This window comes from Nicotiana sylvestris, chromosome 10 (genome assembly GCF_000393655.2).
Source record: "Nicotiana sylvestris chromosome 10, ASM39365v2, whole genome shotgun sequence".
Lineage (NCBI taxonomy): Eukaryota > Viridiplantae > Streptophyta > Magnoliopsida > Solanales > Solanaceae > Nicotiana > Nicotiana sylvestris.
Genome location: NC_091066.1, coordinates 129,996,496 through 130,017,134, shown reverse-complemented (window position 1 = coordinate 130,017,134; position 20,639 = coordinate 129,996,496). Strand labels below are relative to the sequence as shown.

Below are 20,639 nucleotides of genomic sequence, written 5' to 3'. Positions count from 1 at the left end.
CAGTGTTGGTTCCACCCAAGCTTGGAAGGCCTTTGTTCTTGTACTTGACAGTGTTAGAGAATCATTTTGTATGTGTTCTCGAGCAACATGATGTGACCGGGAAGAAAGAACAAGCCATATACTATTTGAGCAAGAAATTCACTAGTTATGAAGCCAAGTACACTTTGTTAGAAAGAATTTGTTGTGCCCTAACTTGGGTCGCTCAGAAGCTTAGGCATTACTTATTGGCTTATACCACCTATCTCATAACCAGATTGGATCCTTTGAAGTACATATTCCAAAAATCGGTGCCCACAGGAAGGTTAGAAAAATGGCAAATCCTGCTCACCGAGTTTGATATAGTCTATGTCACCCGCACGGCGATGAAAGCTCAAGCCTTGGCGGATTACCTAGATGAGAATCCTGTTGATGATAAATATCAGCCTTTGAGTACCTACTTTCTGTAAGGAAGTAAATTCAGTTGAGGTAATCCCAGAAGACACCAATGCTTGAAAAATGTTCTTCGACGGAGCTGTAAATGCAAAAAGGGGTAGGATTGGGGCAATTTTAATTTCTCCCACTGGTCAGCACTATCTGGCCATAGCCCGGCTTTGGTTTTTTTGTACAAACAACACTACCGAGTATGAAGCCTGCATTATGGGTATGAATATGGCAGTTGACATGGATGTGGAAGAGTTGTTAATCATGGGAGATTCTGACTTGATTATTCGGCAAGATCAAGGTAAATGGGAAACTTGGGACATCAAGCTTATCCTATACAGGCAACATGTGGAAGATCTTAGCAAACGGTTCAAGTCTATTGAATTCAGGTATACATCCCTCGATTCCACAATGAGTTAGCTGACGCGTTAGCTACTTTGGCCTCGATGCTGCCATATTCGGGCAATGTCCGCATTGACCCAATGGAAATCCAAATCCGAGAAAGACATGGTTATTGCAATACAGTTGAGATGGAACTGGATGTTCAACCATGGTATCATGATATCAAAAGATTTTTGAAAGCAAAGGAATATCCCGAGCAAGCCAGTAGAGACCAAAAGAGAACCATTAGAAGACTCATCAGTGGTTTCTTCTTTAGCAGAGAAGTCTTGTATAAAAGGACTCCAGATCTGAACCTTTTAAGATGTGTGGATGCCCAAAAGGCTGGAAGAATCATGAATGAAGTGCACGTAGGAGTATGCAGACCCCATATGAATGGATACGTCCTTGGAAAGAAAATCCTTCGAGCAGGTTATTACTGGATGACCATGGAAAGGATTGCTTCAGTTTTGTCTGAAAGTGTCATCAATGTCAGGTATATAGTGACCTGATTCACGCACCGCCTTCAGAATTGCATCCTATGTCGGCACCGTGGTCGTTCGTTGCTTGGGGTATGGATGTCATTAGGCCAATCGAGCCAAAAGCTTCAAATGGGCACAAATTCATCTTAGTTGCCATTGATTGTTTCACAAAGTGGATTGAAGCAGTCACTCTCAAAGCCGTCACCAAGAAAGCAGTGGTGGACTTCGTGCATTCCAACATTATCTGTTGTTTTGGTATTCCTAAAACTATCATTACGGACAACACTGCAAATTTGAACAGTCATTTGATGAGGGAGATATGCGAACAATTTAAGATAGCGCATCCAAATTTCTACCCCTTATCGGCCTAAAGCTAATGGTGTTGTTGAGGAAGCAAACAAAAACATCAAGAAGATCTTATGAAAATGATTCAAAGCTCTAGACAATGGCATGAAAAGTTGCCTTTTGCATTGTTGGGATATCACACCACTGTGCGCACATCAATTAGGGCAACACCCTATCAATTGGTTTATGGCACCGAAGCCGTAATACCAACAGAGGTTGAAATTCCATCTTTTCGAATCATCGTTGAAGCTGAGATTGAGGACAATGAATGGGTCAAGACCCATCTAGAACAGTTAACCCTGATTGATGAAAAATGGATGGTCGTTGTTTGCCATGGGCAGTTGTATCAACAAAGAATGGCCCGTGCCTACAACAAGAAAGTGCGGCGTAGGAACTTTGAAGAGGGGTAACTCGTCTTGAGATGCATTCTCCCGCATCATAAGGAAGCAAAAGAAACATTCGCTTCAAACTGGAAGGGTCCGTACATTATAAGGAAATTGTTGCCAAAAGGAGCATTTTACTTGGGAGACATTAAAGGAAATGACCTTGAAACATCTGTCAATGCAGACACGGTCAAAAGGTATTACGTTTAACCCTTCTGTGGTATAGATATTCTCCGATTGGGATGATGAAGGCTTTCATTCTCGCTACCCAAACACTGTTAACCCTTTGCAAACCCTTTGAGCTAGTTACCTTTCTTTGATTACCCTCTTTGGAACCCAAAAATATTGTAAAAACAAAAAACAAAAACAAAACAACAAAAATCAAAAACAAAGTTTCCTAAACTACGTTCAACTTGATTCCGAAAGGATACGTAGGCAGCCTTTCTCTGGAGGTTCAGTCACACCAAAACAAAAATCCATATTTCTCCAAAAGTTGAAGCTGGGGTAGAATTTATAATGGTTCGGCGACGGTTCGCCTGAAAGGTTCCAAAGTTGTAATTCAGTCCAAACTTTTTTTACCCCAAATCCTATTCAAAGTCCTTCTGATCAATCGGTAAAGATGTTCAAAATTGGAGGATGTGGTTATTTGGATCTGATATAATCAAATGAGAGAAATAAAAGGAGAGAGTCTTATTGGTGAAAATCCACACGGGCACCATAGGGCGATGGTAAGCAGAGAAATTGAAAACGAGAAAGTCTTGTTAGTGAAAACTCGCAAAGAGCACTATAAGGCGACGGCGAGAAGAGAAATGAGAGAGGTCAGTTGGTGAAAACCCGCAAAGGATGCCACTGATCGAAAAGATATCCCTTACAACCATCGGTACTGATAGAGTCCTGGCAAGGTTTCTCGGTTTTGAGATATGGGTTATGATGGGTTTATGAGAGTTGGATGGTTTGCACAGATCAGGTATCCAGTCCAAGTAGCTTATCATGTCTATTGAAGTCTGCATACACTATAGATAAGTCCTTCTTTCCTTTCCCCGAAAGGAACACTTCTCATATATATTCATTATCACGTCCGTTGTTTACTTTTATTTGAATCCCTTTCGGTCTAATTCTCCTCCAGAAAAGATGGCAAGATTAGTTTTACGGGGTTTTGTTTGAGAAAAAGCTAAAATTCAACAAAGCACCCAGCCTCAGCAGGTGCATCGAGTCGACCTCGACTGGCCATGATGGCCGATGCTCTAGAGTCAAAAACTCTCGAAAATAGAGGAAATCAAAGTCATGTTCCCATAAAGGCAAAATAAGATAGAAAAAGGCCAAGCCCCACACAGGTCAATCATCATGTGGAATTTGGGAAAGTCAAGATCCTGGGTTTAGAAATGAAACCAATTTCCAGAGAGCCAGCGAGCAATAGAGATTTTTATTGAAAGAGCTGGGCCAAGATCAAGTGATTGAAACAATCAAGGCCACAAAACCAACCACCATTTCAAACTAACAAAATGTTCTTTGATTTGAAAACAAGTAAACAGGAACAATCCAAAACAACTCCACAAGGAGCAATTTCGATAAAAGCAAAGTACGCAGAGACCAAAACGGGTCTGCAACAAAAGTTAACCCGAAAAAGGGAAGTCCCCTTCAAACTCTTTATTCATTCTCCTAAATAAAATGAAAAGTGAAATGAAAAGAAAGAAGAAGAAAAATTCAAAATGGTAGCATAGGGTCTCCAATCTCTAGCTATGTCTTTTCTAACATAGGGTCCCATTCCCTAGTCGATGCCAGCATAACCTGGTAATCTTTTCCAACATAGGGTCCCACTCCTTAGTTATTTCCGACATAACCCGATGATTTTCCGGCATAACCCGATGATTTTCCCGGCATAACTCGAGGACCTTTTCGGCATAACCCGATGAATTTCCCGGCATACCCCGAGGACCTTTCCGGCATAACCCGATGATTTTTCCGGCATAAACCGAGGACCTTTCCAGTATAACCCGATGACTTTCCCGTAATAACCCGAGGACCTTTCCGGCATAACCCGATGACTTTCCCAGCATTACCCGAGGACCTTTCCGTCATAACCCGAGGACTTTTTCGGCATACCCCGACGAATCTCCCCGCATAACCCGAGGACCTTTCCGACATAACCCGATGACTTTCTCGGCATAACTTGATGACTTTCCCGGCATAACCCGAGGACTTTTCCGGCATAACCCGATAACTTTTCCGGCATGACCCGAGGACCTTTCTGGAATAAGTCGATGACTTTCATGGTATGACCCGAGGACCTTTCCAGCATAACCCGATGACTTTCCCGGCATGACCCGAGGACGATTCCGGCATAACCCGATAACTTTCCCGGCATAACCCGAGGACCATTTCGGCATAACCCGATGATTTTTCCAGCATAACCTGTTAATCTTTTCCATCATAGGGTCCCACTCCCTAGCTTTGCCAGTATAACCTGGTAATCTTTTCTGGCACAAGGTTCCACTCCCTTGTTGATGCCAGCATAACCTGGTAATCTTTCCAACTTAGGGCCTTCGATCCCCATTTGATTTTATTTTAGATATAGGGTCTCCACTCCCTAATCTCTTTTTCTCAAGGATACACAATCCTGATTTTATTGCTTTCAATAAAGAAATAGTTTAGATTTTGTTGCAATAACTCACGAAATTTTCCTAATGAAAACTGGGGTAGAAAAATTTCGTTTGTTTGTCTGTTTTGGTGCCTGAACATATTTTTACCATAACGCACGAGGTTTGAGATGACCAAAAGAAGAAGTCTCAATCCAAATAAAAGAAAAGAAAAATAAGAAAGGAAGTTGAACTCTAAGTGTAGAAGTGGAGAAAAGATGCAGACTGCTCAAGATATGATTGAAGTCACAAGCTTTGCATGTCCTGCCTTGATCTGAAAAGCTAAAGAAGAATGAACCAGTGATTGCAGCTAACTATCACGACCCCAAACCGGACCCGGTCGTGATGGCGCCTCTCGTGGAGACAATGCCAACTGACACAAACCCCTAATACAATTAACAGTTATAATAATTCACTTTAAGTCATTAATAAGTAATAAATCCCCAAAATTAAGTGAAACAGAACAAGTGCGGAAATAGATACAGCCGGACATCGAGGTGTCACCAGTCATGAGCATCTAAACAACTGTCAAAAAGTAGGAAAAGTCTACATAGTCTACTACAAATCCAATACAAATGAAAATAAAGATAGGAAGGAGAAGCACTGGGCTGCGGACGCCGAGCAGCTACCTAGTGAACTCCGAACAGGCTGCTGGAAGCAATCAACCCTCGCTAGCAAGACCCGAGGCTCCTGAATCTGCACACAGTGTGCAGGGAGTAATGTGAGTACTCCAACTCAGTGAGTAATAAAAGTAAAGGCAACTGAGCGATAAGAAAACACGTAAAACACAACAAAATGCTACAAGGGGCCACTATAAAACCAATACAATAAAATAAAACAGTGAAAACTTATAAAAACACCTTAGTTCAGTATAAGCTTATTTAAAATATCTTTTAACAGTTAAACGAGTGAATGGAAAAGCAGTGAGAAAAGATAAACACATAAAACCAGCCCCTCGGGCAAAAGACCAGCAGAATCAGCCCCTCGGGCTATCTCACAATCACTCGTACCAGCTCCTCGGGCAATAACATGAAACAACATCAGCCCCTCAGGCTATATCACATCACAAACTGGGTACTCACGCTCACTGGGGGTGTACAGACTCCGGGAGGGGCCCCTTACGGCCCAAGCGCAATAACAAGCCATCTCGAGACATAATCAAACAAGCTCTCTACCTCATATCAAGCCACCTCGTGGCGTAACAAATCAGGCCCTCGGCCTCAGAATCATGAATCAGTACAACATTGATGTGGCGCGCAGCCTGATCCCACAGTATCCTCACAAAACAGGCCCTCAGCCTCAGTCAGTTAGAAATCTCCCTAGCCACGCGGGCAACAGTAAAACATGATGCTCAGCCCAAAATATCATTTAAGATGTCAAAACAGAGTAAATATAGTTGAGTTATGAAAACAGTAGAATACAACATGACTGAGTACAAATATGAAGTCAAAATAATGAGGAATAGTAGTAAAAATCCCCTAAGGGTCCAAAACAGTTGGCACAAGGACCAAATATGGCATTCAGCCCAAACACATGATGATAGCAAATAGTTTTTAATCAAATACGTGGTTAAACAGTCATACAGGATGGACTAAGTCACATTCCCCAATGGTGCACGACCCCACGTCCGTTATCTAGCATGTGCGTCACCTCAAAGTAGCACAACGATGTGAAATCCGGGGTTTCATACCCTTAGGACATCATTTACAATCATTACTTACCTCAATCCGGTCCAAACTCTAGCCCGCGATGCCTTTTCCTCTCAACTCGGCCTCCCAATTCTCCAAATCTAGCCAAAAGCATAGTCATACCATCAAAATATTCTAAGGAACAAAGCCCATTCGAAAATATCCAATTTACATCAAAAATTCTGAAATTGCTCAAACCTGGCCCCCGGGCCCACGTCTCGAAATCCGATAAAAATCAGATCAATAGAATCCTCATCCTCTCATGAGTCTACCCATATCAAATTCATCAATATCTGACCTCAATTGCCCATTCAAATCCCCAAAAGAATTCTCAAACTTTTCTTCCATTTTTCCCCAATTCCCACTTTAATTTCTCAAATTAAATGATGAAAATTCAAGACTAAATCATGGAATTAAACCAAATATGAGTGAAGAATACTTACCCCAATTTCTCTACTGAAAATCTCCTCAAATTTCACCTTCTCCCGAGCTCTCCAATGGCTTTTGTGATATCGGACTTAAACCCTCGATTTTTAAATAATAATTGTCTGCCCAAATATTTTCTTCATCGCGAACGCGGCAGCACCCTCGCGTTCGCGAAGCACAAAGCTTCACTGACTAAAATTCCATCTACGCGAATGCGAGGACCCTCTCGCGAACACGATGCACAACTGGCTCACCTCTTCTCGAACGCGACCTTTACTACGCGAATGCAACCTCTACTACGCGAACGCGTAGGACAAATGCCTTGGGGTCCCAGCTATTCCACTTCTACTACGCGAACGCGGGAAAACCCTCGCGAATGCGATGACCTCTGACCTCAGCCCTTCGCGAACACGGGACCACCTTCGCGAACATGAAGGCTAACTCCACTGCCTCACATCCTAACCCTTCGCGAACGCGGGACATCCATCACGAACGCGAAGGTCAAAAACCTGCAACACCAACAACAATGTTTCTGCAACTTTTTCCAACATGAAATGATCCGTTCAACCACCCGAAACTCACCCGAGGCCCTCGATACCTCAACCAAACATGCCAACATATTCCATAACATCATTCAAACTTGTTCCAACCTTCAGAATGCTCAAGACAATATCAAAACACCAAAATTACATCGGATTCAAGACTAAGAATTCCAAAAACTTCCAAATTCGCTTTCGATCAAAAAGTCTATGACACCTTGTCTGAATGACCTGAAATTTTGCACACACATCACAAATGACATAACGGGCCTACTCCAACTTCCGAAATTCCATTCCCACCCCTATATCAAAATCTCACCTATCAACCGAAAAATGCCAAAATTCCAATTTCGCCAATTACGGGCCTCCAAAATACATTCTGATCATGCTCTTAAGTCCCAAATCACCCAACGGATCTAACCAAAGCATAAAAATTCTAATCCGATATTTTCGTGCCCCCTTTTTCCCTCTTGGTGCAATCGGGAAGTCTGGTTTATGACATTTTGGGCATGGGACAACTAATTCCTTTTGGGAATTGAGTTTTTGCATTTGAATAGTCGCCACCTAATGATTTAAGGTGCATTAGGACACCTATAAGATCTACTCCTAAGCTTGTTTGATAACTAGAGATCGGGTAAGGGCTTGAAATTATCCTAAGGAGAAGGTGTTAGGCACCCCTCAGGATCCACTAGTGTGGTTCCCGGCCAGACAGTTTATTGTGAATTTGTGTGATTTAGCAAATAGACAAATATAGCCTCAAATAGTAGGGGATTTAAACACATAAGAGTTTTGAAAGGGTAGTTAAAAGACGAGTTTTGAAAAAAAAAGAAGTTTGCAAATAAAAGGGAAAGGGGTCCTAGGTTTGTATTTAATATGGATCACATCAATGCGATACCCGGTATGACACTCCTCAATAGAGGGGATACACGTGGTATTAGCACACCGATCATCATATCCATATCTACCCTTCCTACCCCGTTAAGGTATTAAAGCACGGAATGGTCTCGACCTCTATTGGATGCTACTACTCGTCCCTTCCTATCAGTCCTGGAGGAGTTTAGGACTACTATTCATAAAGGGGAGGGATATTAGGCTGATTTTAGGTTTTAAAGATGAAAAAGCTAAGGCGACATGCAAAACATATAGGGGCTGCACATTAAGGGGAAACATATAACAAATAAGAGGCTCATGTATACCTCCTCAAACAAAGCACATAAGTAGCACGACTTAAACACAATCAAGGTCTTAATTCAAAATACTAAGGCAAGGGGAACTTTAATCATTGAGGCAGATCAGTTTATTACATAACTCAGATAAGAAGTCCAAATCAGGCCTGCCTGCTGGTTGTAGCAGTTATTAACTAAACGAAGGTGGATTCAATTTTATGGTTGTTATCACCTAAGGCTTGCCTAAGCGTTTAGGTGAGATCCTATAGACATGGTATCTATTTAGAATGAAGCAAAGCAGTAACACTTGAAGATGAACGATCTGAAATTTTATAGGCATGCTTTATAAACCGTACTAATAGGAAGTGAGAGAGTTGTTTAAAAAACTAGTTGAAGCCAACTGATTTTAGATTAGTCTGATTTCAGATTCTATAAACACTGATTATTACTAATTTAATTCCTATAGACATAATATCTAGTCGAACGTGAATTGAAGCATGCAGTATCCCTATAAGCATGATTTCGACAAAATGGGTACTGAAAATGATATCTGATTTTAGCCAGTTAGTTCCTAAGCATGGTGTTTAAGTGTGGTAATGCAGAAGTTGAGACAAGTCCTATAGACAAGTTTTCTAAATGCGGAATTCAATATGCAGAATTTAGGTCCTATAGGCATATTCTCTAAATGTAGAACATTCAGAAGTTTAATGAAATTAGATCTTATAGGCATGGTATCTAGATGTAGAATTAAACATGCAGAACAACAGATGATATCTAAATTGCAAAATTAAACATGCAAAATTTTAGATCCTATAGACGTAATATCTACCCTTGAACATGCATAATTACCCAGTCCCTTTCACTAGCCAAGCCCCCAAATGTTTATTACAAAATTATTACAAACTAGACAATGACTTACATCAAGGAAGCACAAAAGAAAAGTTACAACCAGAGGAAGCCTGATTCTTGACTTCCTCTCTGAGTTATGGAATAAACCACCTCAAGTGCCATTGTTTCAAAGCCTTTCTCAGACTTGAGTGTGCCAAAGTTCCCTAAGGGTCTCAAGAGGACCCCGGGCAGTGCTCACACCCAAGTTGCATAACCAAATAGAGATGAGTGCAGTGTGGAAGGGCCAGCCCTTATGTGTCCAAGTTCAGAGGGAGCTCATGGGTCCCAAGGCAAGGCTCACACAAGATGGGCAGAACTTAAGTCTAAGAATATGGTGGAAGTGCAGGAGTAGAGATTTAGAACTGAGTGGAGAATGGAGGGGGGAGAGGGGTGAGTTGAAAACAGTAGCAGTAAAGCTAAAATCACAGAATCAGCAATTGCAAAAAGGGTCAGGGGTTTGGGAAATACATTGCAAGGAGCATATATCCTTAGGCAAGGACCAGGTTTGGGCACGCACAGTAATAGATGGTGTTGTCATGCCTATAAACCAACCATAACACACAACATATAGAGGGGATATCTAGGTTATGATCCCATAGAATCAGGTTTGGCTCATGCACAACAATGTTCAATGATGTTGTGAGCACGTGATTTTTGCCTTACGAAAACTACTCCAAAATAAAATCAAAAAATAAAATAAATTTCTTTTATTGTGTAATTTTTGAATTTGCGTGGTGTTAAATATTTGTGTTATGACCATAAATGTTTACTTTGTCATAAATAAAATGAAAAATAAAATAAAATACATGTTGCATGCATATAGGATTTAATTATGTATTTAAAAGATAATTTAAATAAAATCACAAAAATATGCAATAGTTCTATTTTAAATATTTCACTGTGTGATTAATGTTTTGTCTATGTATTAATAGGAAATTTATCTTTGTAAGGGTAATTTTGTTTTTATTATTTTTATTAAGAATTTAATAATTAGGAATTTAATTAGGAAATTAAAAGAAGTAGAAATTAAGTGGGTAAAACGGATCTGGGCCAAATCTTAAACAAAACAATCAGGCCCAAACCATTTTAACCCACCCCCACAGCCCAATCCAAAACAGCCCAGGTACCGGTCCAATTCAGCTACGCCAAACGACGTCGTTTGGTGATCATTCATTAAGGGCCGTTAGATTAGATCAATTCAACGGCTGAGATACACTACCCTTACCCGGAACCCTCTACCCGACCCATCCCCCCGACTCAGCCCGACCCTGGCATTAAACCAAACGACATCGTTTGGTTTAATGAATGAATCTTGGCCACTCATTCTGATTGATCTAACGTTCAAGATCAATCCACCCCTCCCCTATATAAGTTCCAGACCCCTACCCCGGCCCCCCTAACTAAACCCCCCTCTCTACTGTTCATCGTCACCTTCCTCAGACCCCCCCTTAACCCTAGCCGCCCTAAGACCCCAAAGCCTGAAACCCGGCGGCATCAACGCCGCCGGTCACCACCTTAACAACCTAGAACCCCCTGAACATCCTCTATCCAGTTATGCTAGCCACTTGGCTCGAATCTGCTTGAAGGTTCTCGAATCTTCATTTGAAGATTCGAGCCGAGTTTAGATCTAAACCTAACAGCCCCAAATCGACACCATAGCTTCCCCTAACCACCCTGAGTATGGATCTATTGTTTGTTTGGCTCGAATCAGTTCCAAGCTTCTCGAATCTTCTTTTGAAGATTCGGACCAAACAAGAACAAACTCAGATCTGTTTTAAGCTGACACCAAATGACCCCTAGGCTACCCTCACCCTTGTATCATGTTTGGTTCTCCTCGAATCTGACCAGAAATGGTTAAATCCCAAATCGAACTTTCAAGAACCCTAAAAATACCAAACTTTTGGATTCTGTTCAGATTGAATAAAGATTGAGGTTTAATCGACCTTAGTCGAAGTATTTTCAGTGGAAAATACTTCGACTAAGGTCTGTTTGATTTCAAACAAAATCCGAAGCCGAGTTGAGTTCGAGTCTGATTAAAATTCAGAGGTACTTTTCTATTTCTGTTTGTATATTCTGTATGTATTTTTGTTTGTTTTAATAACTCGTTGATTTTTTATATTTTTTGTTTTGATTAGTTCTGTCATTTTGTCTCATGCCCGTCTATATTATCAAAATATGAAACTGTTTCTGTTGGTTGTGATTGTTCATAATGTAAGTAATCGACTCGATTAAGTTCGTCGATTAGTTATATTATGAATTCTCATTTATGATAATGCTAATAAAAACAGTCTGCTTCTATTGTTTTAGACTGATTATGGACAAATGTTGTAAATAGTCTACTGATTAATACTTGTCAATTAAATCATGTTTGTTTGCAAATCAGTAATTTCAAATGTATGATGTGTATATATTGTTTTCTGAACAGGGCATTGTCAGTATATTGACAATGCTCCTGTGTTTGTTTGATTTATTGTTCAAAGTTAAAGCTCAGTTACTGAACTCAGTGTAATATGTTGCTATGATGATTGGTTCTGAATTCAGTATGATTCTACCAATGTTTGATTGGATGTAATTGTGTTAGGAGTTACATTTTTAATCAGAATTCAGTCCAAACTTTAGGATTGGTTATAGCTGCTTAAACAGATTTTAAAATCTGTATTGTGAAATTCTGAATTTAAGACAGTAATAACATTAATTACAGTAGAAAATCTGGGACATTTTTGGACAGAATAGTGAGGGTAATATGATATAAAAGTGAGCTGATAGTGGAGTGATAATGGCTATTAGTTAATGAGTAATAATGGGGAACAAAGGGTAATGGGCTGCTTAAAATCAGGATAGGATCATTTAATGTATTAAAAAGTAGTTTGTAATGGAACTTTCTGTTTTAAAAGAAGAAAGGGGTCCAAGAAGCACTTAAAAAGCATAGGACCAGCCCTGTATAAATACAGGAGCTGGGCAGCTTAATGGGGGGAACTGGAAGAGAGTTTGAGAGATTTTAGGAGAGGAAAAAAAGAAAAAATCTGAAAAACAGAAGATTTTAAGAAAGAAAAAGAAAGGAGACTGAGAGTTTTGAGAGAGAAAAATTGTCAGACAGAGAAAAAACTTGAAGAAACTTTAAGAAATTTAGAGAGGAAGAAAAAATCTGAAAGGATACAGTTTTTAGACAGAGAGATAGAGCTTAAGGGGACTGGAAGAGATTTTAAAAAAAAATCTAAAGAAAAACAGATTTTAAGATCAAATTTTGAAGAAAGAATTTGGAGAGAAAGAGAAATCAATTTTCAGATAGAGATGTTAGGACTGAATATCAGTTTTCAGTGAGAGTTTTTTTAGAGAGGAAAAAGAAACAGAAAAGAAACAAAAGAGAACAGTCACACACACACAGAGATACAACAGCAGAAACAGAAATCAGAAAAATGGGAATTTGAAACCGAAAAGAAACTGAAATCTGAAATATTGTTCTTTTGTTGAATCTGTTCAACTTTATTTGGTTCCACTGATTCAGTTAACATCTGAAGTGTTTTTTTAAAAATAACTGTACTGTGCATCTGTTTTCTTCGGGTCTTATTATTGCTCAAATCTGTGGGAATACTGGTATTTTGCTGAGTTTGTTACTGCTGCTACTGCTGGAATTTACTCCTTCCACCTTCATTTTCAGGTACATGTCTTTTAAATTTCATGTTGGAAAGAGATTCAACATGACTAATCAATGAAGCTTGAATTGCAATTCTGTTTTCCATTTGTCCAAGTTCATCAATTTAAATTTCATTTTTGTTTCATGATAGTTAATTAGTAGTGAATTCAATTTGATAGCTATGAGCTAATTGTCTTACTTTGAAAGTTCGTATAAAGCTTTGTAATAATGTTAGCCCTTCATCTCATTAGTTTAGTCATATTTGAACTGTCAAGGTAGGAAACATGGCATAAAGATTGGCCATTAACTAGGCCTTGTGGCGTTGTTAGAATAGAGTGAAAATGTCAAAACCATATTGCTAGTTTATTCTGATACTTGATTTAGTTATGGATGGAATGATATAAGTTGTACGTTCTTATGTGGTATGATGACAGGTATCTATAGAACCATTAGTGGATGGTGAGTTGAGTTGTTATGTCTCATTATGATGTTAAAATGCTATGAATGTTTCAAGACATACAAATACGCCGCATGTAAGGCAATGTTGTCAATCAATTTGAATAATAATTCTTTTCTTATCAACTTGATGCCTATTCACCCTCATAAATAAATTAACCAAACAATTAGGCCAATTAGATCAAAAGCAAGTATATGAGAATAAAATGAGGTGTACAAGCATAAATTGCAATACTTATATCAATGGTAAGTAGAAATAGAATTTGCACTAAATAAGAAATAAATAAAAATTGTTCAAAAATACTTCTTCCCTTCATAAATCATTTTGTGAGTTTCATATGTCCCTCATTCTTTGGTATATGTATATATGTTGTATTTGTGAAGAATAGTATTAATCATGTTCTTATTCTTTATTTTGAATTTGAATAGTCTTGGATGAACATAAATTATACGCGGAAATTCTAATCGACGGGCAACATTTAATAAATTGTGGATTCTTTTTCAAGAATTAAAGGGTATCTTAAAAGGAGATTTCTCGTGATATAATAAACAATTTGTGGAAATTCCATAATACCATTACAGTATTTTGCGCAATTAGGGATGCGTTCGCGTACCCTGATTATATTTAAAAGCAAATTCGGATTATGCGTACGCGCAATTTCGAGCGAGTATTTTAAAGGATTTCTCCGCGGATGTCAAAATAATTTCATATAACCCGAGATGTGTAGTTCATTGTCCAAATAAAAGGATGATGATGTTCCCGATTTTATTTTTAATCTTCAAATATATATTTTTATATAACATGGACAATTTTATTGTGTACACGTACGCGTGGCACAATCCCTGGTACTTATAAAAAATATATAGTACGAATAGACGTACGCGTAATTCGTCCATATAATTGTAAACAATAAGTAAAAAGTGGTAGTAAAATCATGCAATAAAAATGTATTTAGTAAAAATCAAGATAATTAAGCCAATAATAAAAATAGTTAAGCGACCGTGCTAGAACCACGGAATTCGTAAATGCCTAACACCTTCTTCCGGATTAACAGAATTCCTTACTCATGATTTCTGGTTCGCAGAATAATAAACAGAGTCATATTCTCCTCGATTCAGGGATTAAAATTGGTGACTTGGGACACCTTAAAATTCCCAGGTGGCGACTCTGAAATAATTAAATAAATCCCGTTTCGACTGTCCTTCAATTGGAGAAAACTCCCCACGCGCCCCGCGGGTGCGGTAAAAAGGAGGTGCGACAGCTCTGGCGACTCTGCTGGGGATAACTAGTGTTATTGTAACCCAGAACCATTGGTTCATGGTTTAAAGAATTCGAGCTTAAAATATCTGTGTTAATTGGCTTTATTTACTATATGATTTTCAACTGTTTATATGCTAATATGCTAAATGTTTTTTTTTACCGCTTTAATATTATTTGAATTGTGAATATATACAACTGCTACGAAACCCCCTTCTTTCTGAGTCTTCTGAATTTATGGTGTACACGTGCGCGTGACCCACCTTTCTGTTAAAGTCATACCAAATAAGACGGAGTTGGGACAAGTAACTAGGCCGGGCAGACTTTCGTGCTCCCGGTACGTTGCCCCCGCTTCGGCTCAAACTGTCCGTTTGGGTAAGCCAGGTTTAGAACAATCAACCTAAGGTTTTACACTTAGAATAACTCAGCCATGTACCGGATCCCTAGTAGGAACGAATATTTGCATCATATGCATTTGGCCTTGGAGACTCAACACAGGGGTTGGGTCTGTCTAGGACAGGTGAACCCAAAATAAAAAGACCATCATGATGCATCCTACTTGTTACTTGTGCATTCATTTGCCTCGAACATGCTTGTTGACCAGCTTAAATAAAATCATGGTAAGAAGAAAGGAATAAAATGGGTTGTTTTAAAAATTTCGAAAAAAAATATAGTTTTAAATTTTGAAATAAAGGTATTTAATAAATAAAAAAAAATCGAAAATGATTTTTTTTAGTATAAATTTTCAAAATGAATTTTGACTTTATCAAAATTAAATTTCAGATACAAAATGAGCACCACACAAAGCCCCTCATCCACAAGTACGGAAGAATTTCTATGTCAGCTTCAAATGTGGTGGTATGATTTAGGCGAAGACGGTCAAAAATGGGTCGTCAAGCATTTGGGAAATCTCACGGACATTATGAAAGTTAAACCCCGTGATGATCTGATTGCGGCGTTAGTAACTTTCTGGGATCCTGTTCACAATGTTTTTCGTTTCTCTGACTTCGAGCTTACTCCTACATTAGAGGAGATAGCTGGATATGCTGGTTTTGACAGAAGTTTAAGAAATCAAAGCTTGATATTCACAAAGGCTCCTTCGGTACATCGATTCTTCGGTCTTCTGAACATCAGCAGTCAAATCAGGAAAAACAACGTCATCAATGGATGTTGTTCCTTCAACTTTTTGTATTCAAGGTTCGGAAAGTCAGATGGGTTCGAAATTCATGAGAAAGGCCTTACTAATAAGCAAAACAAAGACACTTGGCAGATTCACCGTCGATTTGCTTTCATGGTGACTTTTCTAGGAGTCATGGTCTTCCCAAATAAAGAGCGAACAATTGATATTCGCACCGCAAAAATTGTGCAAATCCTCACCACCAAAGAAAATCACACCTTTGTCCCCATCATTCTATCAGACATTTATCGGGCTTTGACTTTATGTAAATCAGGAGCAAAGGTCTTCGAAGGATGCAAAATTTTGTTGCAAATGTGGGTGATGGAGCATCTCCAACAACAGCCCAAGATCATACAGTATGGGTCAAACAATGCTAATTGCATCGAGAGCTATGAGGAAAGAACAAAAAATTATCAAGCTCCAGAAGGGATAGAAGCATGGGTATCTCATCTAAAGGCTTTAACGGCAAATCAAATTGAATGGACTCTGGGATGGCTCCCGATGAGGGAAGTAATACACATGTCAGCCTCAAATAGTTATCTACTACTATTGGGATTGAGAAGCATTCAGCCATATGCACCACTGAGAGTCCTAAGGCAATTAGGGAGATATCAAATAGTTCCTGATGATGAAGATTTGAGTGTGCAAGTAATCGAATTACACCCAGAAGCCACTATTCCCGAGGCTCTACTTCAGCAGATGTGGAATGGGTGCCGATACTTGAAAAGTGATACTCAAGTCCCAGACGCTACAAAGGGTGAGATAAATCCTGGATATGCAAGGTGGTTTGAAAAACGGTCTCGCGTAGATGATGTATCAGAGCCTGAGCTAAGAAGGCCAACAAAAAGACCCCATGTTCAAAACTTCAGTGATAAAATCCAAGAACGGTTGATCTGGGGAGAAAAGGAAAAAGGGTACAAAGCAACTATCCATGCCCTAAAAGAAAATCTAAGAAGCCTCAGTTTGGAGAAAGATTTGCAAGCACAAGAAGCTGAAGGCGAGAAGAAGAGTCTAGCTTGTGAGAATGAAAATCTTCATGCCCGATTCCAAAAAATGAAAAGAGTTTCTGAAATGCCAAAGAGGAACTGGAAGGATAAAAAAACCATCGCCAATCTCTTTGAAAGAATGCAAGATTATGATTCCATTCTTGCGGAAAACGAAAGGGCATTGAGCAAGGCAAAAGAAAGGATCCAACAATTAAACGAAGAAGCCAGATCTAACAAGGAACGCCAGGATAGGCAATCCGAAAAAGACAAGGCACAATTCAAGAAGGAAAAGGACTATTGGATGCGATCAGAAGACCAGCTTCGTGCACAACTAGAAGAGGCAAGAAGATGCAACAGAGAACACCAACAAGCAGACCTCGACAGGGAAAGATCGCAAGCAAGATTAGAGCAGGCCAGACTCCGAGCTCTATTAGAATCAGTTCTAGATCGTGAAAACCGTGTCAGAGATATAACCACCACTCGTCAGCAGCAATTGCAAGACCAAGACCAACGTCTCCAAGGTTTCAGGGCACAAATCCACGACTTGGCAGTCTTCACATCTCAAAATTATGTAAACTGCCAAGGAATGGATTATGAAAGGTTTACAGAGCATGCGCCCACTTTTGCTCGTCATCTAGTAATGGAGTTGGAAAGGATGTATCGTACGCTGGGAGGCCATCCGGGTCAAGCCCCACATTGAGCAGATAATCCAATATTTGACAACAAAAGTGGAAAGTGGGGCACGTTGTGAGATGTTAAGAATTGTATCTTTTATTTTTTTTAAGTGTGTGTTTTCAAGCCAGTTTCTTAAAGTTTTCAAATGTAATTCCATCTTTGTGTAATGAATAAAAGTGATTGCCTTTGGTCCAAACTACGCAAGGTTTGATTCATGTGAGGCATGATACGTAGGCAATCTCTAAGATTCGACCACCACGATAAAAGATATATATAATAAATAAAAGTGAATAACAATAAAAATTTCAAGAAAGCTGGGACGACACAAGCAGCCGAGCAAATGCATAATAGAAAGGGATTATTTGTCTAGGAGCATTGCATCTCAACGTGTGATTATATATGTGTTAAACTCTCAAAACTAACAAGTTTGTTCATTTTCAGAATTCAAGCAGTTAGTTTCTCTAAAGAGTATACTGGCATATTATCACTATCACACAAGATCAAAAGGACCAATACCCGAAAATATGTTTATCCCTGATGTTGACACAGGTATGGAACTAGAGGAGATGGATGTCGGGAAAATGAAAGAAGAGATGTTTAAGCTCAAACAGCAAATGGCTGAGATGTACCAAGCCTGGTCTACAGGACAGCTACCCCCATCTTATCCAAATAACCCTGCTCCATCAATGACTCAAACTCAGGATAATATCACCACTGAATTATCCCCAAACTTCCCCATTTACCAGCACTACCGAGGCACCACCTCTCAGACACTGCAGTCTCCACCTCCGAAACACGTTCCATATTTTCCTCCACCTATGACTCCTGTTTTCGTAGCACCTCCCCTGCTACATTCCACAAATCTCCTAGTGAGCCTACATTCCAGGCCCAGGACAACCAATATTACCCCCGGAGCCCACCCTCAAAGCCTCCGAAATTCATTCAACCACTCCTCGTTTTGATCTCCCAACCGAAATTGACAAGCCAGCCAAAAATGCTGAGCAAGAAGAGATGTTCAGGAAGGTCAAGAGTCTAGAACAATCGTTCAGAGACATGCGAGGATTAGGTGGGCAAGTCAGTGTAGCCTACAAAGATTTGTGCTTGTTCCCAAACGTACAATTACCAGTTGGCTTCAAGATGCCCAAATTTGACTTATACAACGGGCACGGTGACCCAGTAGCCCACTTAAGGGGTTTCTGTAGCAAGATGCGAGGAGCTGGGGGAAAGGATGAATTATTGATGGCTTACTTCAGTCAAAGTCTAAGCGGATCAGCTTTGGAGTGGTATACACGCCAGGACCATGGGAGATGGTACACCTGGGATGACCTGGCACAGGCATTCGCATACCATTTCCAATACAATCTGGAAATCATCCCAGATCGATTATCTTTGACAAAATTTGAGAAGAAACATAATGAAAGTTTCAGAGAGTATGGTTTTCGGTGGAGAGAACAGGCAGCAAGAGTGGATCCTCCTATGAAGGAGAGCGAAATGGTAGACTACTTCCTCCAAGCCTTGGAACCGACTTACTATGCCCATTTGGTTTCAGCGGTTGGGAAATCATTCAACGAAGTAGTGAAGATGGGAGGTATGGTGGAAGAAGGCCTCAAGACAAATAAAATCATGAGCTATTCAGCAATTAAGGCAACTACTCAAGCTATTCAAGGCGGGGTAGGAGGAATCGGAAGAAAGAAGAGGGAGGAAGCAGCGGTAGTTGATTCAGGAATTTGGTCGGGACCCAGAGGTTCACCGCTTTACTATAATCAACAACGACCTCGCCAATCAGCTTACCACCATGATTCATCCCAACACTACTATCACCCTTCAGAGCCTCATTTTTCCATTAACCATGCTCAAGCATACAATCAGCCACCTGTTCACACCAATTGGCGTGCTCCTGTCACACCAAATACTTACCCACGAGCCTATCCCGGACCAGGTTTCAGGCCTAGGCCAGCATTCAGGGGAGAAAGGGAACAGAAAAAGAAAACTTACACTCCATTGGGAGAGTCTTACACTAGTCTGTTCCACAGGCTGAGACAGCTAGACATGCTGAGACCAATACAATCCAAGCTACCCAATCCTCCTCCAAAGAATCTGGATTACACCATTAGCTGTGAATATTGCTCCGGTGCACCAGGCCATGATACGGAGAAATGTTGGCATTTGAAAAATGCAATACAAGAGCTGATTGATACTAATAAAATCGAGGTTCAAACCCCCGAAGCTCCAAATATCAATAGAAATCCAATGCCAGCCCATCAAGAGGCTAATATGATAGAAATCATACAAGCTGATGGGGAGACAAAGAAGCCGTCACAAACTGTCATGATGATCAAGTCTCATGAAACCAAGCCAGATAAGCAGTTAATGGAGGAGAAGCCGGTGTCTAAGCATAACAAGAATGGTGGTGAACCGTCTATGATAGTCGATGAGGGATCATCGAACAAAGTTGCCGCAAAACAAGAAAGGCCGAAAATAATAGTACCAGGGGTTGCTAACAAACCCATTGTATTCGTGGAAGGAGCCCGTACAGATCAGGTTATTATTGCACCTGTAATCCAGCTGCCGGTCATCAACAACAAAGCCATCCCATGGAACTACGAACGGGTGACTGTAATATACAAGGGCAAAGAAATCAAGGAAGAAGTGTGTGAGGTGCAAGGCTTGACACGTTCGGGAAGATGTTTTACTCCCGAAGAGTTGAGAAAAACTAAAAACAATCCAACGCCAACAAAGAGAGCTGTGACGGAAGAAGAGGCGGAGGAGTTTTTAAGAAAAATGAAACTCCATGATTATTCTGTCGTGGATCAATTAAAGAAGACCCCCGCTCAAATTTCATTGTTGTCATTACTGATCCATTCAGAGGAGCACCGTCTGGCTTTGATGAAAATCCTGAATGAGGCTCATGTTCCTGAAAAGATCTCTGTAAATCATTTGGGAAAAATAGCCAACAGAATCTTTGAGACAAACAGAATTACATTTGCTGATGATGAATTACCTGTGGAAGGTACCGAGCACAACAGAGCTCTTTACCTCACCGTGAAATGTGAAAACTCCGTAGTAACCCGGGTATTGGTTGACAATGGGTCCAGTGCAAAC

General features: G+C 40.0%; 1 protein-coding gene across 1 annotated transcript; it reads left to right on the top strand.

Moving 5' to 3' along the window:
* The first annotated feature begins 495 nt into the window (after window positions 1–495).
* LOC138879949 (uncharacterized) lies at window positions 496–840 on the top strand. Its single transcript, XM_070159599.1, has one exon. The coding sequence runs from the start codon at window positions 496–498 to the stop codon at window positions 838–840; it is 345 nt and encodes a 114-aa protein (XP_070015700.1).
* Window positions 841–20,639: the final 19,799 nt, after the last annotated feature.

Coding starts and splice junctions, on each gene's coding strand:
- LOC138879949 (XM_070159599.1), top strand. CDS start 496: ATGTTCTTCGACGGAGCTGTAAATGCAAAAAGGGGTAGGATTGGGGCA.